A 25,465-nucleotide genomic window follows, 5' to 3' on the forward strand; every position below is an offset into this window, starting at 1 on the left:
CAGATGTAACTGGTGCAGATAGAGGGCCAGATTCTCTAAGCTTCAAAAGTGATAAAATGGAGAGTGATAAACAGCCAGCCAATCAGCTCCTGCCTTAGATTTTTCAAACACAGTCTGTGACATGGCAGGTAGGAGCTGATTGGCTGGCTGTTTATCACTGTCCATTTTATCACTTTTGAAGCTTTTTTGGCCCTATGTCTGTAGGTCACTGCATTAAAGCTTGTGTAAGGTCTTTGTAATGAGTAATGATTGTATTCCTTGTTATTTACCTCAGGTTTCTACATGTTCATTGAGGCCTCAAAACCACGCCGGCTGGGAGACAAGGCGCGGCTCATCAGTCCCATGTACAATATAACCACCAAGTTTCCATCACACAAAGTGTCGTACTGCGTCTCCTTCTACTATCACATGTACGGGAGGCATATAGGTGAGTGCAGCTCTTATGTAATTGCAGTAAGCATCTGTCACCTATAGAGGGTGCTCTGTCCTAGCGACAGGCTCCTAGGTCTCTGTGCTGATTGGCTGATACTTTGTCTCCGCCTTCTTTACCTCTTTCCAAGGCTTACTTCACCTCAGGTTCAGATTCAGGTTCATATTTACCTTTCCGAATCCGGTCCGCCGGTGCGGGTCTGCGCATGCGTATGGTCGGAAAAGACGCGTTGCAAACGCCTTCAGCGAGTGTCATAACCGGGTGCGCCCTGGAAAATCCAATGAGAATGCAGGAGAGTTGAAGCCTACATGGGGGGCGGGTTCCTGACGTCACATGACACGCCTGCCCTGTATTCGGACATCTCCGAGGAAAGTAAAATTCAGTCTAGACCAGTGATGACTAACCTTCACACGCCAGCTGAACTACACATCCCAGCAGGCCCTGCATCAGTTTTACTATTTAGCCATGCTGAAATTGATGCAGGGCATGCTGGGATGTGTAGTTCAACAGCTGGAGTGTCAAGGTTAGCCATCACTGGCCTAGACTAAGTGTGCAGTGCTTCTGGATATGAGTTCAGTTTCTCATTTGCATTTTGACATATTCACTAGAACTGCAATTGAAAATTGGATGTGATTAATCTTCCACGGGTGCTCCTGCTTTGGTATTCATCTGTACGTTCCTGTGGTCCTAACATTACAATTTATAATATGAATGAAACATGTAATAATATAACATAGATAAATCAGAGCGGTATGAATGTGTCAGTGACAGAGAGTCGGAAACATTAATGAATGGGTCCCAGATATGTGTTGGGGGGATAATATGAACACACCATCGCTGATGTCATAGTAACCAAAAGAAAGCCTGTGACAGATTTACAATGCCTATTGGCTACTAAAACATCATTTATGTAGAGAGGGTACATTGTTGCTGTATACACACGTGAGCCATTACAAAATTATAGGTCCATACACACTGGGCGACTATGCCCAGCGTGTATGGACATCGATGATAGCGTTCATCGCAGCAGGGAAAGCCCGGCGCCAATGGAGGGGGGAGGACGTAGTTGCATAGCGGAGCGCTATGCAAAGCCGTCCTGAAAGCCGCTCATCTGCTGGTATAACCAGCAGATAAACAGCTTTCCCGGCGATGTTGCGGGAGCGCGCAGCAGCGCTCATCGCCGGGCCATACACACTGGGCAGCTTTGAGCTGAAAGCCGCTCAAACCTTCTGTTTTGAGCGGCTTTCAGCTCAAAGTTGCATAGTGTGTATGGGCTTTAAAGGGGGTGATACAATGTTGAACGCAAGTCTGTTTGTAGAGTTTACCTTGTGCATTTTCATTTGGCGCATGCTCTGGGAAGCAATTACACACGTCATCAGGGTAACGCATCTCTACTGAGACTGGAAGGACAGGTTTGTTCTTCAGACGTGTCCTATGAGAAATGTATTCATCATGTAGACGTGGCCCAGATAGGATTGTTCCTGTAAGACAGTTTGAGTTTGCAATTGTGATGTGTGTCCCATGTGAATTGGGTTCTGTTGGAAAGTATACTATTCAAATATATGTCCTGGATGAAACGCGTTGTGGGGTATGTTTGCTTTCTAGACATGTAAAAGTGTGTAAAAGATTAAATAGTTAATTTTGGATAGTTTTCAATCTGGATGTGCTTTCTAGATGAATTGGATTCTGTTGGGAGGCTTGCTATTCAAATATATTTCCTGGGTGAAACGCGTTGTATTGGTAAGTTTACTTTGTAGATATTTGTGCAAGATGAGATAGTTCCTGTTGGATAGTTTGCTATCTGGGTGTGCTTTCTAGAAGAATTGGATTCTGTTTGCTATTCAAATATATGTCCTGGGTGAAACGCGTTGTATTGGTAAGTTTACTTTGTAGATATTTGTGCAAGATGAGAGAGTTCCTGTTGGATAGTTTGCTATCTGGGTGTGCTTTCTAGAAGAATTGGATTCTGTTTGCTATTCAAATATATGTCCTGGGTGAAACGCGTTGTATTGGTTAGTTAACTTTGTAGAAATTTGTGCAACATGAGATAGTTGGATAGTTTGCTATCTGGATGTGCTTTATAGAGGAATTGGATTCTGTTGGAAAGTTTGCTATTCAAATATATGTCCTGGGTGAAACAAGTTGTTTTGGTTAGTTAACTTTGCAGGCATGTGTGAAGTTTGCTCTCCTAATTTGAATCCCACTTGAATTGGGTTCTGTCAGGAAAGCTTCCTATCCAAATATATGTCCTTGGTGAAACGCGCTGTGTTGGTAGGTTTATTGTCCAGACATGTGTCACAGATGCGATAGTTACCGGTAAGAAGTGTGCTTCCTCATATGAATCCCAGGTAAACTGGGTTATTTTGGTAAGTTTGCTATCCAGATATATGTCCTTGGTGAAATGCGTTGTTATGGCGGAATTACGATGCAGACTTGTATCCCAGATTACATGATTCCTTTTGGAAGGTTTACTGACCTGATATGTGTCAATGGTGAATTGGGTTATTTTTGGATTGATATCCTAACATAAGTCCTTAGTGAAATGCGTTATGTGGGGAGGTTTGCTGTCTGGAAATGTTCTGGGTAAATAGGTTCTGTTAGTAAGACTGCTCTCCAGACATGTGTACCAGCTAAAATGGTTCCTATTGGAAGGTTGGTAATACAGATAAAAATTCCACTTAAATGGCTCCTCCCGTTGAAGGTGGTCTCCGGACGTATGCCTTTGCGAAACGGTTCCGGGATGCAGATGAGCTCCAGACTTGCGAGTACATGACAGGAGTGCTGATTACATTTTCATTTTTGCTCATTTATTCTGTGTTAAATTCTTTGCTGTTCTTATTTTGTTGTTCTTAAACATTTCTCTGCTATATAATGACAATTCCTAGGGAATAAATATTCACAACAAACCGTTTTCATGGATGATTAAAGATATTAGCATTTAATCATCTGGGCAGCTGTTAAGTGCTTTGCATACTTAACAGTTATACAAGCTAATTGTTTTATTGTGAGCGGCTATGTGAGATGGAATATTTCAAATTAATCCCTTATAGGGAACCAGGCTAGCGCTTAACCCTTACACCCCCGCCCATCATACAACATAGAACTATAAATAGCACTTTCAGTAGAAAAATACCAGTAGAAGGACTACAATGAATTCCAGAAGGGAATTCACACCTGATCGCAGTGCTGCAAATCTGACAGCGGAGGATTATCGATATACTGTACATGCGTACGGCCTGTAGTACACATGTGTGAGGCCCTCCGGCGATGAAAGCCTGGTACTTGTGTAGTTTCATGCCGGCAGCTTATGCTACGTTTGAAGCAACGCTATTAGCCTAACCAAGGGCTACCTTACTTGTGTAGTTTCAAGGCGGCAGCCTAAGCTACGTTATCAGCGTAGGCTGCCGCCGTGAAACTACACAAGTAACTACCGTACTGTTGCCGGGAACTGCATCTCTGTCCCCGGCATCCCTGTCAAGCCTACTCAGCGTCTCTCTCACACCGCCGGCGCCAACATGATCCCCTCTCTTTGGCGGAGAGGGGATCATGCTGGCGCCGGTGGAGAGGCGCTCAATCTTTTTGACACGCAGGAGCGTCTCAGATGCTCCAGCAATGAGGCGCTCCTGCGTCTGAGTAGCTATTACAGCAGGGTACAGCAACCCTGCCCACAGGGTTAGCGGTTCTGTAGCGCCTTTTCAAACCCCACTATCCACATCGGCGTGGATTTGATTTTATAGAGTGTGGCAGCGAGCCATCGAGCCCGAAGCGTGGCGAGTGCAGCGGATTACATGTAACGTAATCCGCATCCCCTCGCTGGGCTCGGTGGCTCGCTGCACCCACCACACTATATAACATCAACTCCACGCCGACGTGGAAAGTGGGGGTATGAAAAAATTGGGAGGACGCGTAACGCGTCAGCTCGTCACACTTCGGGCTGCCGTGGATAGTGGGGGTTTGAAAAGGCGCTACAGAACCCCTAACCCTGTGGGCAGGGTTGCTGTACCCTGCAGTAATAGCTACTCAGACGCAGGAGCACCTCATTGCTGGAGCATATGAGACGGTCCTGCGTGTCAAAAAGATGGAGCGCCTCTCCACCGGCGCCAGCATGATCCCCTCTCCAAAGAGAGGGGATCATGCTGGCGCCGGCGGTGTGAGAGAGACGCTGAGTAGGCTTGCTGGGGACAGAGATGCATTTTCCGGCAACAGTACGGTAGTTACTTGTGTAGTTACATGGCGCCTGCCTACGCTGATAACTTAGCTTATAACAGGGACTCTTAAGCGGCCGCGGGAACACTACGCTACTTCTGACTGACTACGCTGGCCGCGGGAACACTACTCTGACGGCGTAACTGCCGCCGTGAAAGTACACAAGTACCAAGCCTGCTACTTATTTTGAACGCTGGCTGTGCGACAGGTGATTGACAGGAAGTAGGCATCTGGGGGTGGTGACCGGACGTTGCATGGGAGTGCCAAGAAAAACGCTAAGCGTGCCCAAAAAAGAAAATGCTGCAAGTGTGCGGGAAAAGGCATGCATTCCCAAGTGTTTTTGAGGGTGGACCCATTGAAACACATTACGCTGTACAAGCATGGGCGTGTCTATAACATATGCACGTTATGCTGTCTCATACCTAACAACTATCCCAATTTTCGTGGGACTGTACCATTTTTTTTGGGGGGGGGGGGATGTCCAGCGTCCCACCCAGGGCTGGCGGTCTACCATGGTGGGAGCAGTTGGGAGTTTGCCCTACTACCCATGCATCGTCTGTACACTGAGACAGAGGGTCTGGGGCAATGTTCCCTCTAATTTTACGAAGGCTGTGTGCAGCAAAAGATTTTGGCTGTGCAACTTTAGGAGAAAATTATAAATTTTGTGCGTCACTTATATATAAATGGAAAATGACGTTCAGCATTTGTGTTAACTTTACTTCAAAATGATATTAAACATTTAAACATTCAAAACACAGCACACAATGAAGTTAATGGGTGAAACACACATTAATTGAGTCCACAACTGCAAAAAGGGACCACTGCTGCTTTGTGCGCTCTGTTGTAATGTCTGTGCGCACGCTTGTCGAGTTGTGTGCGCGCGCACGCGCAAACACAGCTTAGAAGGAACACTGGTCTGGGGGCATGACCAGAGAGCTGGCCATGTTCCCCCACAGTGGAGAAAATCAGGGACATGGCCTTGTGGGTGTACCACCATCATATGTCACACCCCCTGGTTGGAAGGCCCCACCCCCTATTTTCAGGCATGTGTTCAAGTGTCCCTCCTCCACTGCCACTAATGTTGGGAAGTATGCAGTCTTCACAGGTCCCTGGATCCAGGCGGGCCTACACACCGCATATCCTGCACCCATTTAGCTATACTCACCGGTTCGGCGGGCCCAGCGCTGGCTGCAGAGTTAAAAATAACCAAATGGCCACCATGGCCGTTTTACGGTGATTTCATTTTCGAGCATGTACTAGATTAGCTGCAATCTGATTGGTCGTTATGGACATCAATTTAACTTTTTTGTTGTTTTGATAAATCTGCCACATTTATGTCTAGACCATTTGGGGAGTCGGCAATACTTTGTCTTTGTTAATACACAGTATGTGCTCTGCAATCTCCAGCCTCACTGTTCCTGCCGCTGCCGTTTTCTGCAGTGTCCGTTAAACGGTCTGTTGTCCTTGTGTTCTGGCTATGCAATACTTTCCATGGTCTCTATCTAATGGTATGGATAATAGGGTCAACAGTGTGTAGGTCGAAAAAGATCAAACAAGGAAAAGGTCGACATGTGATGATGACAATATGAGTTTTTTCGAAGTTTCTTGTGTCAGTGTTGACACCTGAGCACGTGGATCCCCCAATTAGTGTCCCCTTGCTTCACTCACTTTGTTTCAGGTCAGGAGCCTTGTTCCGCTACTGCTGCACATGGCACGATCGCTGTTCCCAATTATAGTATAGGTGGGTGGCGCAATAGTGGAAAGGGCTGTGGTTTTTTGTCAAAATTCCTAATGTCGACATGATCCATACTTGCCTACCCCCCTGGAATGGCCAGGAGGGACCAGAAAATCGGGTCCCCCTCCCGGCCCCCCAGAAAGGAGGGCACATCTCCTGCATCGCCGCCGCCGAAGTATAAAAACCCAAATGTTGTGGGTCTACGCGAAGGGGAGGGGCTAAAATGACGCAATCACTTTAGCCCCTCCCCCAATCCACGGACCCTGCGAATTAACGCGACTGACTATCATGAGGGTGGGGCTGTGTTAATACACAGTATGTGCTCTGCAATCTCCAGCCTCACTGTTCCTGCCGCTGCCGTTTTCTGCAGTGTCCGTTAAACGGTCTGTTGTCCTTGTGTTCTGGCTATGCAATACTTTCCATGGTCTCTATCTAATGGTATGGATAATAGGGTCAACAGTGTGTAGGTCGAAAAAGATCAAACAAGGAAAAGGTCGACATGTGATGATGACAATATGAGTTTTTTCGAAGTTTCTTGTGTCAGTGTTGACACCTGAGCACGTGGATCCCCCAATTAGTGTCCCCTTGCTTCACTCACTTTGTTTCAGGTCAGGAGCCTTGTTCCGCTACTGCTGCACATGGCACGATCGCTGTTCCCAATTATAGTATAGGTGGGTGGCGCAATAGTGGAAAGGGCTGTGGTTTTTTGTCAAAATTCCTAATGTCGACATGATCCATACTTGCCTACCCCCCTGGAATGGCCAGGAGGGACCAGAAAATCGGGTCCCCCTCCCGGCCCCCCAGAAAGGAGGGCACATCTCCTGCATCGCCGCCGCCGAAGTATAAAAACCCAAATGTTGTGGGTCTACGCGAAGGGGAGGGGCTAAAATGACGCAATCACTTTAGCCCCTCCCCCAATCCACGGACCCTGCGAATTAACGCGACTGACTATCATGAGGGTGGGGCTTGGTGAGGTCAGCCTCATCCCGCTCTTAACATGTAGACTTGTCACGCCCCCCCCCCCCCCCCGCCCCCCTCCTCTCCAATCTTCTCCCAAGGAAGGCTGATAAAAAGGCAGATATGATCTGAATGTCAAGATGCTTTGGCATGTCGGCAGTTGACAGATGAATATTCTGCATGATTTGAATGTCGATAAAATCTACTTGATGGCAGTGCCGGCTCTAGGGGTGCGGCTGCAGCACAGTTCAAAATTTAAATAGAAGAGCCACACCCCTATTTAAGCTTTAAACATTGCTGCAGCCCGTCCTCTGGAGCTGCCACTATCTGATGGTGTAGTGGTGACTTACCTGGTACGACAGGTACGGTGGCTACAGCGGTGTCTTCTGGGTCTGATTGTAATATCCTGATGACCTACATCTGAAGCTGCCCATACATCTACAGATCTATTGTCAGATTGGGCTGGTTGGAACAAAATCCTGGTAATGGATGAGAGCAAATGACAGTTGACCATTTGCTTTAAAATGCTGGAAAACTGGCAAAAACTGTCATTCAGATATTACCAGGTTTTGGTTCCAACCAGCCCAATCTGACAAAATAGTAACCCACACAGAGGCAGAACTCTGGGAGGCAATGGAGTCATCTGCCACCGGGCTCCTGCTCCCAAGGGGGCACCTACCCTCCCCTGCAAGTTTAAATCAGTTAATTAAAAGCTGAGTTCTATCTCTCTATATATAGATACAGACATATATAGAGAGCGATATAGATATATATTGAACGCATATATATTTCAGAACAGACATATATTAGGTTGTGGGGGAGGGCACAATATATATCTTGCCTCCGGGCAACTGGAGCAAACTTACGCCACTGAACCCACATATAAAATCCAATCAGTAGATATACTGTAGTGGCGAATACAGAAGTTTATAGTTCTGTCATACAAAACAATATATAGAAGGCATTAGAGAGCCAGGAATTTCAGCTATAATCAGCAGTAAGTGGTACTCCTTGCCTGGAGAGCTGGCATTCAGTAAGCGGAGAGAAGCGTTGGCAGTGAGTCAATTCCTCTTAACGCAGAAACAGTTAATAGTCCATGTGGCACAGATTCTCCTACCCCCATGTGACTCTGGGTCTTGTGCATCTTCCAGCAAGCACTCTCCTAAGTAAGGATGACTGCCCATTTAGCTAATGTGTCACAGCATCTGTGCTGCTGTCCGGGGGGACATTGTGCACGGCAACTCGACCAAGTTTTCAAGCATTTTTAGAGAGACGTCCTTTGCATCAGCTGGAGAGAAGTCGCCAAGGGTGCCAGAGGCATCCAGATAAGGAGGGAGCCAGGGGCCATGCATATTAATATACAAAGGAGCGGCTTTACATCACCAGGATGGGAGAGCGACACATACAGTGCAGATATTTGTTACCCAGTATTCATAAATGCTGTCCGGATGATAGATAGACAGGGGGGGAATTTACTAAGATGGGATGTTGCTATGGGTAACCAATCAGTTACTACCTCATATTTTCTAGAAGGTGCTAAATAAATAAGTAGAATCTGATTGGTTGCCCATAGCAACATCAGCGGCAGGCACAGTGGTATTGGAGCGGACCACCGTGTCCGAAGCGTAGGGAGTGAAGCGAGCCCGCAGGGGTATACGTGCATACGTATTACAAAACATACAGTACAAGATTAGAACCCAAAAAAACTTTTTGACCATTAGTGTCGATTATTGTCCTATCAGCATTTTGTATCTGTTATTATTTGTTACATTTTATTTATACCTGTCGGCTGTTTGGTGTTGACCTTATTGGCTGATGACTTAAATACTTTAATGTAGATTTTCAATAACACCGCTTAATAAATATAATTCTGTAACCAGGATGCGGCCATTCGGTTCATAGTGTCTCGGTCAATCACTATTGGTCAACAGTCAAGGAGGGATTTGGAAAACACGGACCGTTGGTAGATCTCGAGGACTGGTTTGGCCACCCCTGGTCTAGTGTGTGCCCGCCATTAGTACTGGTCTCCTACCAAGGCAGCCTCTCAAAAATGGGAGTGACCTTGTTGATTTTAGTGGTGGGCATCATAAGGGGGAGCCTTGTGCCCCGTCCTTTCTTATACCTTTTCACATAAAATTGGCAAATCAGACCCGGGATCTCTATCCCGGTTCCGACCCGTGTCACCCATTGTACACATCCCAGTACTCAGGGCCACCGACAGGGGGGTGCCAGGGGTACAGCTGTCCTGGGCCCCGGCCTCTGGAGGGGCCCGGGCAGCTGCCCACACTGGCATGGCACACCACCCCCCGCACCCGCACAAATCGCCCCACCCGGCGGCCAGGCGTGCACAATACACAGTGCAGCCTGCAGAGCGCCGAGCCTAGGATACAGAGGGGCTCGGCGCTCTGCAGGCTGCACTGTGCAGTGAGTGCTCTGAGTCCCGGAGGGAGAAGGTGCTGCTGTGCCGCTGACACCACCGCTGGTAAGTAATTGGGGGGGAGGCGGGGTGCCGGCGCGCGAAGGGGGGTGCCGGCGCGCACGAGGGGGGTGCCATTGGGGGCCCGGGCTGAAGGTCAGTCCCGGGCCCCTATGCCAGCTACATAAGGATTTTTGTCAAGGAAGTACCCCACCCTCCTGTGTCCACACCACCCTCCTGTGTCCACGCCACCATCTTTTACCTTAGTAAAGTTGTGGCGAGTGAAATGGAGCAGCGCGAGCCACCGAGCCCAAAGCGTGGCGAGCGATCAGTGGTGCTACGTAAGTTCCGTAGCGTAAGCGGTGGCCACAAAGATGAGAAAGTACCCACATCCCGTCTTATATTCCGGGTCCCATTTCCGGGTTGGTCGACCTGACAATAACCAGGGTTTGAGGTGCGGTGTGAAAGGGGTATAAGCCTAACTACTATCAGAAAAATCCCTCCCACCCCCCTCCACCCGCCGGGCAGGATCCTTATATACAAACCGCAGACATTACATATGGTTCCTTTGCAAGTCAAAAGCAAGTCTAAGATTACAGTAATTAAACAAACAGCCAAATGCAACACTTAGGTGAGCCGAGATGTGTGGAGAAAAAAAATCTCTAACTGCTTCTAATTGGTTTCATTACATGTGTTCCTGGGGCTGGACCCATTAAGCGGAATGAGACCGTTAGCTGCAACCTATCATAACTCGGTGGAAAATTACGGGCTGACAAACGACTGGCGAAGGTGGCAATTTAACACCATTACTGCTGGAAGCGAGAGGCACTTTTCCAATCGGTCTCCAACTCGAACAACTGCAGCCAGTAAAAAGCCTTCCATGAGCTGTAGCTGTGGGGTTAATTAATATTCACACTTATTAATAATAGCTCCTCCCCCCTGCATTAGTCAGCAGCCTCCGCAGTCATTTATTGTATGTCGACGCGCCCGGTCACATTTCATTAGGAGCGCCTTAAATAAGGAATGAAATGCGCCAGTTCCCCCCCTGCTTCCCGGGCGCTTGTGGAAAGTGATTGATTACTCTCGCTGCCTGTTTATTGCTTTGGGGGTTTATTAGTTCAGTTAACTTTTTCGTATATGTACTGTAGATAAATAAATGTTGTTTGCTGTGTATGGTCACATATCCTCCATTATTAATCCTCTTCTGATTTTATTTAAGAAATGCAGCGAATAACTAACTTAGCAGGCTCGGTGCACAGGAGAGTAATGAGGGGCTGATTCGGATGCAGAGGCGTCCGTGTCTGACAGTCGCTTGGCTGAGATGTGCCGTTGCAGATGCCTTCTCTGGTGTACCCCCACTGTCAGCAGACGTAGATGAAAAATTCCTGATTGGTGCATCTTTGGGCACCACCCCCATGGTTGCGCCATTGAAATCTGCACCACCAAATCTGTAGCAGACGCAGTGCAAGTACGGTTTTGTAAACGAGCAGTCTTGGCATGAAACCACTTGGCATCACTGCCCCAGCGATACTCCAAAACCATTCCAATAATACGGCCCGTGTGCGCTAAACCACCTCTTGGGCACCAGAAAGGACACTTTTTGAACACATTTCTTAGACTGTGCTTCTCCCGTGCACCTTAATCTCGCATGCTATCCGGATCATGCGCAGTGCACCTTCTCTCTGCACTTGTTACATCTGCCCCACCTGCAGTGCAGTACGGTTTCGTCCATTCTGAGAACAAATTTGCTCTGTGTCATAGGAGTGTCATGGGTGTGACGCTGAATGAGGTTGTGGTCAGAGATAATCAGCTCCTCACTGCCATGTTACAGGCTGTGGTGTAAATTTAAAAATGAGTGATAATCCTGTTATCATTCGTTACAAATGATAAATGATGCTCCGGCCAATCAGCTCCTAACTGTCATGTGTTTGAAAAATGACTGGAGCTGATTGGTTGAAGCACCACTTATCATGTTTAATAAGTGATATCATGATTACTCGTTGTTAAATCTGCCCCGCACCCTGTAACATGGCAGTTAGGAACTGATGATCTGGTACTTTGGGTCAGATGTATCAAGCTTCAAAACATGAGTGATAAACATCCAACCAATCAGCCCCTAACTGTCATGTTACAGCCTGGGTTTGAAAAATGTCAGGTGGGTGCTGATTGGCTGGTTGTTTATCACGTTCCACTTTATCACTTTTTGAAGCTTAGTGCATCTGGCCCAATATCACTCCCAACTTTATCTCTCTCCAAGACTTAATACATCTGTCCCCTGTGCGTGTTTTTAAAACTTTTTTTTTTAATGGTTTTATTTCAAGTTTACATATAAGCATTCGACAAATAGGGCAGCCAGTCCCGGAATTGCATAACGGTCCTATACATCCAGGCCTGTATCAATCTGTACATCAGACCCTGATCTACACAACGCTCTGAGCACCAAGGAGCTCAGTGAGCTCGAGGGAGATTTGCCATGTGTCTCGTTCCGCTGGGTCTTCTACAGCAGTGCACGAGTTAAATGCCGGATAGGTAATTGTATTCATGTATACTGGAGCTCAGCTGTGCAATCAGGACCCCCAGGAGAACGCTCGGAAATGTTACCTCTCTCAGATGAAAAGGTTTCTGTCGGCCCCACAGAACGGACATTTAGTTCTCCGCTGGTTAGAAACAGCCAGTGAGACAATAAAGGAATCCCGGGGGATAAAGCTGATGATACATCTATGGAAGACTAGCAGGAATCCTCCAGCTTCAATAGCCTTTCCCTACAATAGAGATATCAGCAGGGAGGTCTTCTCGCTGCAGCTGTGTCTAGAGAGGTGTATACGTCTAGGCTGAGAGCTTCTCGCTCATTGTACTATTCCGCACATCTGTGGAATCACTCACATACTCTATGAAGTATGTAACGAGCAGGGCCCTCTTCCCTCGTGTGCTTTTCCTGCTCTTGCTTAAACCATCTTCGATGGCACCAAATCCTGATGCTTTCTGACACCCTGATACTTTGGGGTAATTCAGACCTGATCACACAGCTGTGAATTTGCACAGCGGCCGATTGTTGATAGATGCATACGGACTGTAGTACACATGCGCAAGGCCGTCCTGCGGTTAAATTCTGCTGCTTTTTCTATTCGGTAGCCAGGTGGCCAGGTGATTGACAGAAAGTAGGCGTCTGGGGGCGGTAACCGGCTGTTTAGTGGGAGCACTGAGATAAATGCAGGTGTGCCTAGGAAACCGCCGGGAATAAGCAATGCGCGCCTGAGCGTTTTCTTGGAGGGTAGTGACATCAGCTCCAGGCTGGATACTGTATGCCTTTTTCCATTCCACAGCCCAGTTAGTCTCTGGCCAGTGGCGCCAACTGAAGGAGGTGCCACTGCTATAGGGGCTGGGGGGAGCAAGGACACAGCAGTCCAGTTTTTTTTCTTTCATTAAGGAGTTAGATCCAGCGGCTATAATTCCTCTTAATGAACGAGGTGGGAGGAGGCGGGGTACTGTGTAGGGCAATGCGCTAGAGGGTGCTGCGGCTTCCTTCTTCAATTGCCAGGTGCATACAGAGTACCAGCGGGAGCCCAACAAAATGCCCACAGGATGGCTCCTCAACCAATCAAGAAGTAGATAACCAGCTTGGGGGGGATATGCACTGGAATTGGAGGGGGCTACCTCTCCTACTTCACCCTTCTAGTGCATCATATTTTGCACTCACCACCATGATACATGCGACCCCCCCATCTTCTGCATGTGCCTGCGACCTCACCCCACCTGTGTGGACCTGCCCCCCCCCCCCCCCCCACTGCAAGTGCCAGCCTGCCTCACCTGTGTGGGTCTGCCTCCTCCTCTCTCATCTGCCCATGACCACCCATACTGTCCGCCCATTTATCCATCTTTGCCCCCGTCCATACATATATTCATAGATGCCCCATATGGTACTCTGTCCCTCTATGCCCCCTTCCCCAATCTGTATGTCTATGTCCATCCATCAGACCTGGTAATGTCTCTCCTTTTCACTCTCCCTCTTTATTCCCCCCATCTCTTCCTGACTCACTTTCTCTCTTTTGCTCTCTGACACTCTGTCTACTTCTTTCCCCCTGACAGTCTTTCTCTCCTTTCATGATGCTGCTTCTCTCTCCCAGACACCCTCTCTTCTCTCTCTCTCCCTGACACCCACCCGCCTCTCTCATTCATTCATTCTCACTCTTCTCTCTCTCCCTGATAACCTCTTTATCTCTCACTCTCCTGCCCCCTAAGAGGCATTGTAGTGACAGCAGTGAAGGCCCTATCAAGATTTTGCTATAGGGCCCACAATATTCTAGTTGCACTCCTGTCTCTGGCTACTCTGAGCCTGCGATGACTTGTGTTCATTGTAACAACCAGTCGATAATGAGCCTGTTACAATGGGTTTTGGATACATCCAATCACATAATGGCACATTAATTGGCAAGGTGGAATTTCACTCTAGCGGGCAGTGGCTTAACTGAGTGATTCATGACTGTACGATCAGGACTGAATCTACCCTTCATCAGTGAGGTCTGCTGATGCAGCTATGTTTATGTACCCTGTAATTGTCCTGTATCTGTCACGCTTTCCTTTTTTGCTTATTCGTTTATTTCCTATTGGGGTGCTGCGGATCCCTTGTGGCACCATATAATCATGGATAATAATATTGCCCACAAAAGCAGAACGTCCATAGAAATGCTGAGTGAACCCCAGCAAACGCAGGCGTGGCCTTTCTGCTTGGGGCAGGTGGATGATGTCACATGATGCCAGCGCCTGCCCTGAATTCGTCAGGAAGCGACCATCAGAAAAGTAAGTACATGCTTACTTTTCATTATGAACAGGTTTAAAATTTTTACAAATTCACCCCTCAGTCACATATATACAGATATACAGGGGTCCTATATCACATTAATCAGTCTCATCATTTGTTCTAGTCACATCATGTTGCAAATAAGACATTTTAGCCAAAAAGATGCCTGACACAAGAAGATTCTCACATGAATTGTCCTGTTGTTGTGACTGCAGCATAGATGTACAGTATGAGGACACCTAAGTGTGTGAACATATGGATATTGTTATAATTACACAATGCACAGTAAGCCACAATACTTTTCTAGAACCAGTTGTGGGAGCACAAAACGATTATTTAATACAAGCACACATGAATGCAGGTTTAAGCAAAGCCCTAGCGGGCTGCAGATCATACATATAATACAATTCACATTCACTAGGAAAGTGCGGGTCTACAGAAGACATCAGATAGGTGAAACACTGTTATCCTCACAATCTGTAGGTAAAGTTGTGTCCACTTCCGATGCTACGCATCATGGCATATACTATGTGTTCGCTTCCGCTGTGCATAGAAGTTCATGGGAGCTCACACATTCTAAGGTTGCAGTGTGTACAATTGCGTATGTCGCTTTGTGCACACATCGGTGTCCTGCTACAGACCATTGCGATGTACGCAGCAACAATGTAGCAGGACACATCTGTATGATGAATGCTGTGAAACAATGCTTGAGCAGGAGTTCAGGACTGGTAGAAATCATGAAAAATCGGACACAGAGAATTAGGCGATTCTGCGCATATACATATGCTGGGTGCGAGCGGGCAAGGGGGGGAGGGTGGCGGCTAAAGGACACACCCATGGGAATGCTGGATGTCAGCTGCCCGTCCTGTTTCTGTACAAGGAAATAGGGGGGAGGACTGCGCGGAGACTTGGGTCCCTCTATATGATAGATACACCTGTCGCAGAGTTTGAAGCAAGGTTCTAGTTTAGGACCATATATGCACACTAGACTTGACAAATTTACCAAGCTCTGGTATGCATTGCAGATGGAGTTGGGCGCTGTAGCCTTAGCGCTACAGATAGCAAGAGTTTCCCGGGAGAAGGATCTGTAGAAACCCTCTGCTTGGGCATGTGTGGTCAGCTCCCAAAGTGATTGCATTAGAGATCACTTTCTGTACCATCTCACTCATATCATGGACTGTCCCTGTGGGTGTTTCTTAACACTATCATTCATTTATTTTTGTCACAAATACTGCTGATAAGAAATTATAATGATCAGATTTAGGATCCTATAATTAAAAAAATATGTCCTATAGGCAGGTTTGTACAGATCCCTGTAATGAAATGGGTTAATCGGCTGCTTTTTTGTAATAGAGAGGTGGGAATGGATCTTATATTTTTTTTTTTATGATTTATGACATTAAGGGGAAACATGCTTTGGCCATTGGAGGCACTGCTGAGATATATCCCTAAAGAACTTCATTTAACAATAGAATTCCTTTATAACATCCGTCATATCTCTGAGTTGCTGCATAATACATACAGTACTTGCTGGAAGGATACAGGGTTATTTTAATCACCCAGACACCAAGCAGATGAAACTGAAATAATGTTTTACATTTCAATGCAAACAGAAGTAGATAATACATAGGAACCAGGGGTAAATGTGCATAAACAAGATGTAGGTAGCAGTCCAAACACGCAGTCCTTGTAGAAGATGAAGGGGCCAATTCAGCCCTGTTCATACAGGTCCTAATTCCACCACATCCCCAATGGTGGGGGTCTGCGCATGCGCAAACCCCCAGGCGTGAACGACTTTTGTGAGTTTTTCACTCGCCGGGGCGTTCGCCAATTAAGAGACTGCATTTTGTGGGTTTGCCCACAAAAGCAGAACGTCCATAGAAATGCTGAGTGAACCCCAGCAAACGCAGGCGTGGCCTTTCTGCTTGGGGCAGGTGGATGATGTCACATGATGCCAGCGCCTGCCCTGAATTCGTCAGGAAGCGACCATCAGAAAAGTAAGTACATGCTTACTTTTCATTATGAACAGGTTTAAAATTTTTACAAATTCACCCCTCAGTCACATATATACAGATATACAGGGGTCCTATATCACATTAATCAGTCTCATCATTTGTTCTAGTCACATCATGTTGCAAATAAGACATTTTAGCCAAAAAGATGCCTGACACAAGAAGATTCTCACATGAATTGTCCTGTTGTTGTGACTGCAGCATAGATGTACAGTATGAGGACACCTAAGTGTGTGAACATATGGATATTGTTATGATTACACAATGCACCGTAAGCCACAATACTTTTCTAGAACCAGTTGTGGGAGCACAAAATGATTATTTAATACAAGCACACATGAATGCAGGTTTAAGCAAAGCCCTAGCAGGCTGCAGATCATACATATAATACAATTCACATTCACTAGGAAAGTGCGGGTCTACAGAAGACATCAGATAGGTGAAACACTGTTATCCTCACAATCTGTAGGTAAAGTTGTGTCCACTTCCGATGCTACGCATCATGGCATATACTATGTGTTCGCTTCCGCTGTGCATAGAAGTTCATGGGAGCTCACACATTCTAAGGTTGCAGTGTGTACAATTGCGTATGTCGCTCTGTGCACACATCGGTGTCCTGCTACAGACCATTGCGATGTACGCAGCAACAATGTAGCAGGACACATCTGTATGATGAATGCTGTGAAACAATGCTTTAGCAGGAGTTCAGGACTGGTAGAAATCATGAAAAATCGGACACAGAGAATTAGGCGATTCTGCGCATATACATATGCTGGGTGCGAGCGGGCAAGGGGGGGAGGGTGGCGGCTAAAGGACACACCCATGGGAATGCTGGATGTCAGCTGCCCGTCCTGTTTCTGTACAAGGAAATAGGGGGGAGGACTGCGCGGAGACTTGGGTCCCTCTATATGATAGATACACCTGTCGCAGAGTTTGAAGCAAGGTTCTAGTTTAGGACCATATATGCACACTAGACTTGTTAAAATTAAATAATAATTTTGATCCTAAATCATAAAAAATATATGTAAAAAAACAATACAACAAATTATATAAAATAAACAAAAAAACAATACACCAAATAATATATACCGGTAAAAACTGCTAATTAGCAGGGTTAACTTAGAGCATGCATTTCAGTGTTAGAGATGTTTGTTAGTCCATTTTAGTAACTGAGATATAACTGGATTTTAGTTAATGTAACAGTCCCATGCAGTGGTTTAAGAATAGGGTTAGTAAACAATTTGATCATAGATGTAGGTATATTTACCAACCCCTCACTTCAAGCAGTGGTGTTTTTCCTTTTTCCACAAAATTGAGTGGGTATACAGGTGGCCACCTAAGTAGCAGGAAAGATGTTACCTCCTTTATGCTGATAGAGTTCTGTATCCATTTGGTGTTCAAGGCAGCCAAAGATGTTAAATGTCCACAAATGGGTATAAACGAAAACTGGTACCAGGGTAATAATGGTCCCTAACGCGTTTCTCCGCCTCAGTCAGTCGGCAGCTTCCTCAGAGAGTACTCCACCAGCGTCATGCTGATGTACATTTCGCCGGATATCCGGCTTCTTCAGGAATACCTGGAATCTCTGAGGAAGATAAACAGGGGAAAGTATTCTAAAAGACTGATCAATCTATCAATGTAACAAATGTAAGTATACAGTACCGAACAGAAACTGGCAACAATTGTCCAGTTTCCAGAGATACATTTATAGCACTATTGTTGCCAAAGACAGGAGAGAGTTTGTCAGGCAAAACCCAGGATACTAGAATGTACATCATACAACGTTCACAATTCACCACATAAATACTGCCACCAAGGGCAATAGCAGCCCGAGCAGAAACAGTCACTATAAGGGCAGACACCCACGAATTAACAGTGAAAACTGTTTTTTAAAACACCCCTTTTTTTCTAAATCTTCACAAATCTACACTCTAAATTCTATCCCCTTTAAGGAAATGGGGCGATTCAGCCCTGGCTATTATTGAGCGATCGTCCATGTACGCAGTCCACAGTACACATTCTCAAGACCATGTGCGATCACAGCCAGACACCAATGTTTGTGGGCAGCACCAGGGCCGGATTAAGGTCTGTGGGGTCCCTGGACAACAAAAATTGTGGGGGCCCCATCTTCTCATCCCCCCGCAGCATTCACCGGAGTAGTTATTCTCGCTGCCCGTTGGAGCTGCTGCACAGGCACGGCCGCTTCATGGCACCTGGGATGATCAGGTGGAGAGAGCGGGGTAGGTCCTCCCATGGGCAGTGGGACAAGAGAGCAGGTCGCTGACTGTCCAGGCACCGCAGGTACCCCATGGCCACCCTGCGCTGCCCGGACCCCACTGCCTGCCACCCACCACCCACACAGAGTGTGGGGGCCCCGGAGCGACCGTCCCTAATTGCCCCTTGGTGGATCCACCACTGGGCAGCATGCTGGTGTTTTCTGGGAGTTCTGGCCATTGGGAGGGAGGGACGCTGATGTCATCAGCAGCCCCGATCTCTCCACAGCCATCACAGCGCTAAGTAAGTCTCAGCTTATGCGACCCTGCACACTGGAGGTGGGGGAGAAATCCGTGCCATTTGGGGGTGGAGTTTCACTTGGGTGGGGATGCGGCTACCTGATCACTGGGCCAAGCAGCTCCTAACTGCCATGTTACAGGCTGTGTTTGAAAAATGACAAGAGCTGCTCGGTTGGTACTTTATCTACATCCACTTTCTCTCTAAACTTTGATAAATCGTTCTTTTAATATCATTTATATCATTTATACCCAACGAGAATTGAACGGTGGATCGAAACGCGCCTGTGAAATAAATGCACAGTCGGCCGGGTGCCCTCTGCGCTCTGTAACACCGCTCTGGGCTGATTGAACATTACTCCATGTTATACCACGCAGGCCTCATTCTCTTTTCCACCAAACCCGTAGAAGTAACACGGCCTGAGGTGATTCACTGTTTAGCCGCTGAGTTTTGAATTGAACATCAATCTCCGGCACTAAATAATTCAAGAGCACAACACCAACATTTTGGGCCTTGCATTTAAAGAGATTCATTTTTTTCCCCACTATTTGAAATAATGGAGGAAAGTCTGAGATGAATGTAGTGAGGAGAACCAGTGTTCCAGCGCATTCCTGCACCAAGCTCACATAGGCCCTTATTCTGATTGACGCGTACTTTCCCGCATACTTTCGGATCGCGTCTTTACGGCGTCTGCGCATGCGTGGAGAACGCCACGCGCATGTGCCACGCCTTGACTCCGTACCTGTTCGGGCAAATCCCGTACAAAACTGGTCACCGCAATCATTCGGGAAATATGGGCGTATTATGGGCGTCATGCGGAATGACACATGGGCGTAGTTTCAAAGTGGGCAAAACGGGGCGGAAACATGGGCGGACACGGGGGAGTACACTTATGTTGGGGGGCGTGCATTCGGATAGCACTCCGAATGCACGCGAACAAAAAGGGAAGAAATGTGCGGTGTCCAAAAGGCCACTATTGCTTTGCGGACACCACTCGTTCCTGCGGGAGGCGAACGGACCGCCTAATGACTACAAGCATTAACACCTGAACCCAATAAAATCGACTCCTTTACTCATTACTCACTAATAGGACGCTTGTCAGTGCTTTAATTGAAACCATTGCACTTAAATTGCTGTAAGGGTTAATGTGTGCAATGCATGTGTTAGGCATGCTTGTAAGGATATATTGGCATCTAATTGATTCCAATTCAAAATAAGCAGTTTTTTATGAGGATAGGTAATTGAATAAGTGGGTCATGTGATGTATTGCAGAAGATACATAATAGTGGGTTGTTTGGCGTAAATACTCCGCTTACGGGCGGTAGCACCGCTTGGCTCCCGTTCGGATGCGGTATTCCCGAGCATACTCTGTAATACTCTGTAATACCGTGCAGAATCTGAGTGTTTCTCCCGCACACGCATGGTTTGTATGTCGTCCGTAAACACGCCCTGTTCTTAAAGAGTGAGTCCGTCCGAATGCGGAGGACACGTGGGCGTTTCTACGGGCGATGGCCGCACGCGGCAGAACACCGTGGCGTGCGGACCGCTCCGTAAGAATGCGGGAATATCCGCACCGATCAGAATAAGGGCCATAGAGAAATAGATGACTAGCCTGCAAACCTACCATTTCCAATTAGTCACATAGATCATGGCCTTTATTCAGATCTGATCGCAGCACAAATTTGTTCTCAAAATGGGCAAAATCATGTGCACTGCAGGTGGGGCAGATGTAACTTGTGCAGAGAGAGTTAAATTTGGGTAGGGTGAGTTGAAACTGAAATCTAAATTGCATTGTAAAAATAATGCAGCCAGTATTTATCCGGCACAGAAACAAAATAACTCACCCAAATCTAACTCTCTCTGCACATGTTACATCTGCCCCACCTGCAGTGCACATGGTTTTGCCCATTTTGAGAACAAATTTGTACTGCGATCAGATCTGAATAAGGGCCAATGTCTGTCCAGTACTTCCTGGTGTTTCTGGGGAATGCCTGCGGTCAGGGTTACGGCTTTTCTTATACCGACTGCCGTCAGACGCCGGCGCCGGAACTTGGAAAGAATCAGGATGCCAATGCCGGAATGCAGACAGCCGGCATCCCGACTGCAAGTATGCCACAGTGGGTTCGGGTCAGGCTAGGCAAACAAGGGTTAGGTTTAGGTATTAGGTGGTACTTATGGTTAGGCTGTGGGGAGGGGGCGATAGTAACTAGGTCGACTCCACTAGGTCAACATGACTAAAAAGTCGACATGTCATTAGGTCGACACAAGCATTAGGTGGACATGGGGAAGGTAGACAGTCAAAAGGTCAACATGGGGTCTTTAATTATTATTATTTTTGAGCCAACAGGTGGTATTTCATGCCCTACCATGCAAGAGGATGCGGGGCAAAAAAATTGAAATACCGCATGTCAAAGTTTTTACTGTCGATCTTCCCCGTGTCGACCTAATGCTTGTGTCGACCTAATGACCTGTCGATCCAACCAATGACAACCTTCATGTCAACCTCCATGCATGTTGACCTTCAGTCATGTTGACCTTCATGCATGTCGACCTAGTGATGTCGACCTAATGCTTGTTGACTTAAGGTGCCCACACACTAGAAAGATCTGCGATCGTAAGATGTGCACATAAATTAGCCTTGAAATCTTTTTTCCGTCCTGGACAAAAGATTTCAGGCAAGCGCACGTCTTTACCAAAGATTTTTCTTAAGATCCCGTGTGTGTTCCTATGGATCTTTTGTTAAATCTTCTGATCTTTTGTGCAGCATGTAAGATCAGAAGATTTAGCAAAAGAACCACGGGAGTGCGCATCGGACCGATATCGGGCGATTTTTCGATCGGTTATCGGTAAACATCAGAAGATATATCGACCGATTTATCGAAAATCGGCCAAAAAATCGTTCTAGTGTGTGGGCACCTTAAGTTACTGTCCATCCAATGATCCCATTCCCATGGGGAGTGGGTTATGGTTAGGCTGGTGCAGAGGAGGGTTAGGGAGAGAGATGACAGAGCCCCAGTCAGGAATTTCCGTATTGGGATGCCAGGGCCGGTCTGACTGGCGGCAGGGCGGGAGGTTGGTGGATGATGTGGCCGCTGCAGGAGGGGGGGTGGAGGATGCGGTCGCTCCAGGGGGGGGGGGGCGGGAGCGGTGCGGCGGCAGCCGCCGAGTTTGCTGGGGGTGGGGGCAAGCAGCTCACCTGCCGGTTGCCGTGTCTCTCCACAGCGGCGTTGGGCGGGTGGGTTGTCAGAAGTGACAGGGGGAGGGTGTGATGAGGCGAGGTTGCTGGGTTGCCGACGAGGTTGCTGGGAACCCCCCCATCCAGGTTCCCAGCTCCGGACTACCGCCCTCCAGTGGCCGGCGCCCTAGGCAAATGCCTAGAGCTGCCTAGTGGTGGCGCCGGCCCTGACTGGCGGGATCCTGACCACAGGGATATCGTATGTTCAGTATCTCATTTCTGGGCTTATTTGAAACAACTGCCATAGACTGTAGTTCGATTGAAGATGGGATGTTGCCCGTGGCAACCAATCAGATTCTATTATCCACTGGAAGGTGCTATATAAATAAGAAGTAGAATCTGATTGGTTGCTATGGGCAACATCTGAACTTCAATAGAACATCTATGAACATATTTCCCATAGTCTTTCTGAAAGTATCCACAACTACAAATACTCCCCAGAGCAGTGTGTTTACAGTAAGTAATAATGATCTATAAGCGATAATCACCTTGTTCTACAGTTACAGCGCGAAATAAACACGCAAAGGCGCAAAGAGAAAATAAACAGGAAAACATAGTCAAAGATTGGGCCAGATCAGAGGAGCTTATAGTCTGCCTGAAAAGACCCAGTAGGTGAATCGTTTTATTATAGATGTTCTCTCTTTATTTATTATTTATTAACAGTTTCTTATATAGCGCAGCAGATTCCGTTCCACTTTACAAAAGGAGACAGTGATACAACAAACTGGGTATTTACAGACAGTCAAAGGTAGGAGGGCCCTGCCCACAAGCTTACAATCTATAGGGAAATCAGCATTGATACACAAGGATAGATATTCTTTATTGCATAAAGTCCACCAGAATGCAAAGGTTCCTGGTATGCCGTAATGCTGCCCATACATATGTGAGATATCGCATGCAATCTTGACCGCAACTGGCCGAGAAATCGAATGGTTGTATGCATTTTTAAGAGGACATTCGACGCGATGCGCGGGCACGCCGGTCAAATGTCGGGTCTCAAGATCTTATGTGCTGCACATAATATCTATCGAAACGCAGGCGCGATCGCATGTGGTTTTTAACCACATGCGATGCTCGAATGCGATCCGCAGGTGGGGGGCGGAGGGAACACTTTTTCATCAGCGTGGGGATGGGGAGAGGGGGCCGGAGGGACCACTGGTGGCGTGGGAGACGGCGAGCAGAGGGCGGCGTTATGTAGCGCAAGAAGCGCTAGCGGGTCAGCGGTGGCGGCAGCAGAAGTGTTTAAAACACTGGGCAGCCCTCTCTCAGCCAATCAGAGGGCTGCCCAGTGTTTAAACAATTCTGCCACCACCACTGACTGACCCCCGCCGCAGCGCAAGCACTTCTTGCGCTACATAACGCCACCCTCTTCCAGCACCCGATATGCCATCTCACCCGATGTGCCATGGCATGCGACATTGGGTGCTGCAAAGGGGGCACTTTAGCACCACAAGATGCAATCGGGTTCAATGGACATCACACTGCGATGTCGCATCAAATTCGATCGCACATATGTATGGGCAGCATAAGGTACGGTGACCCAGCAGTTTGGCCAGGGGTCAGGTGGATGGAAAATGTGAAAAAGAGAGTGGATATGTGTGGGCTGTACAGTGGGGATGTGATTGGATAGGAATGGTTTCTGAAGGTTAAGTGGCTGGTTATGTGGTTATGGAATCTGATAGGCTGGCCTGAAGAGGTGAGTTTTCAGGGAACGCTTATAGGGTTGGAACCTGGAGGAGAGTCTTATTGTGCTTGGGAGGGCATTCCACAGAGTGGGTGTTATTGTCAAGGGCATTACAGTATTTGCGGATCATAGACGCAGGTTCTATTTTGGTGCTATCCTGAGACGTACTTAAAGGCCAATAATTGCTCATAAAGCAAACATTATTTGCGTTATTGTTCACTGTTCCTCAAACTATTTTTGCCTCCTAAAATACAGGTTTAGCTAGAGATAAAAAAACAATTAGGCTTCCCAAACACAGCGCAATGAGCCAGTAAAATGGACAGAAGCCTACAGGTACTGTATACAGTAGGTAAATAAAATCAGAGAACTTGGTAACACACGTTTACAAATATAAAGTTCGGTAAAAGCCACCCAACATGTCCTATCCAGTGGCGGCACCGGAAATAGGGCACCGTCACAGTTCAAAATTGAAATAGGGGAGCAACACCCGCTGCCAGCGAGCCAGTTTGGAATGGCAGTTGTTGGCAGTTGGTGTGGCTCCCGTATTTGAACTATGAACTGTGCTGCAGCCCCCCCCCCCCCCCCTCTGGATCCGCCACTGGTCCTATCTCTTAACATCAGCAGTCCCTATATTGGCTCATACACTCATATATTTGTAAATAGAGAAGAGACTTGCCAACTTAGCCCTTGTTACAGTGAGTTGCCAATGGGTACAGTTTTTGGCAACTCACTGTAACAAGGGCTTTCAGCAATTCAACAGAGTTCAGAGACAGAAAAAAATCTAAAAAAGCATCCACTGATGGGGTAGATGGCTCCCAGCCCTCCCCTCCCCTCCTGTGAAACAACCCCCCCCCCCCCCAGCGCCTCCGCTTCAGCGGGTGCTCCCCTGCTGCTGCGGATACTGCCGATCATAGCAGCACACTGACCGGCGGCAGGCTCGGGATGTTCGGGGCGGCTCAGGAGGACTCAGGCGCCCGAACACCTGGGAGTCTCCCGAGCCGTGCCGAACATCCCCGAGCCTGCCGCCGTGCCTCCCGAATTAATGGCGGCGTCAGGGGAGCTCCGGCGTACGATCGCCGGAGCGAATGTGAGGGGGGACACAATAGTGGAGGTGAGGAGGGAGCTGTCTGGTGGGGGTCGCCGGTGAGGTGATGCGCCAGTGGTGCACACCTGCAGGCACCACTGGCGGACACCTGTAGATTCGTGGCATGGCCGGAAATTTTCCGGGACTGCCCGCTGCGGCACCGCAGCGTGGCCCGGAAAATTTTTGGGACTGCCACTGAAGGGGTTAATAAATTATATTAAGAGGTTATATTCGTGTAAGAACCTGTTAAAATCGGATTCTTGTACTTTTGGAAACAGCCACCTTAAAGACGACTATCCTATTATATTATTATGTTATGATGTATAAACAAAGCCAAGACAAACACAAGGATTGGACTAAAGAGCTTTCATACTAAGGCTTCTATGACCCTTATGTA

The 25,465-nt window shown here is 47.4% G+C and overlaps 1 protein-coding gene across 2 annotated transcripts in view; it reads left to right on the forward strand.

Annotated features, from left to right (window-relative positions):
• Positions 1-25,465, forward strand: part of MDGA1 (MAM domain containing glycosylphosphatidylinositol anchor 1) — a 309,099-nt gene that overhangs the window by 267,690 nt on the left and 15,944 nt on the right. For both annotated transcript variants that reach the window (XM_083175431.1, XM_083175432.1), the window contains one exon: positions 275-427. In XM_083175431.1, the coding sequence (XP_083031557.1) occupies positions 275-427 (153 nt within the window). The remainder of the gene's footprint in view (positions 1-274; positions 428-25,465) is intronic.

The sequence above is a fragment of the Crinia signifera genome, chromosome 3 (genome assembly GCF_055691185.1).
Source record: "Crinia signifera chromosome 3, ASM5569118v1, whole genome shotgun sequence".
NCBI classification, from domain to species: domain Eukaryota; kingdom Metazoa; phylum Chordata; class Amphibia; order Anura; family Myobatrachidae; genus Crinia; species Crinia signifera.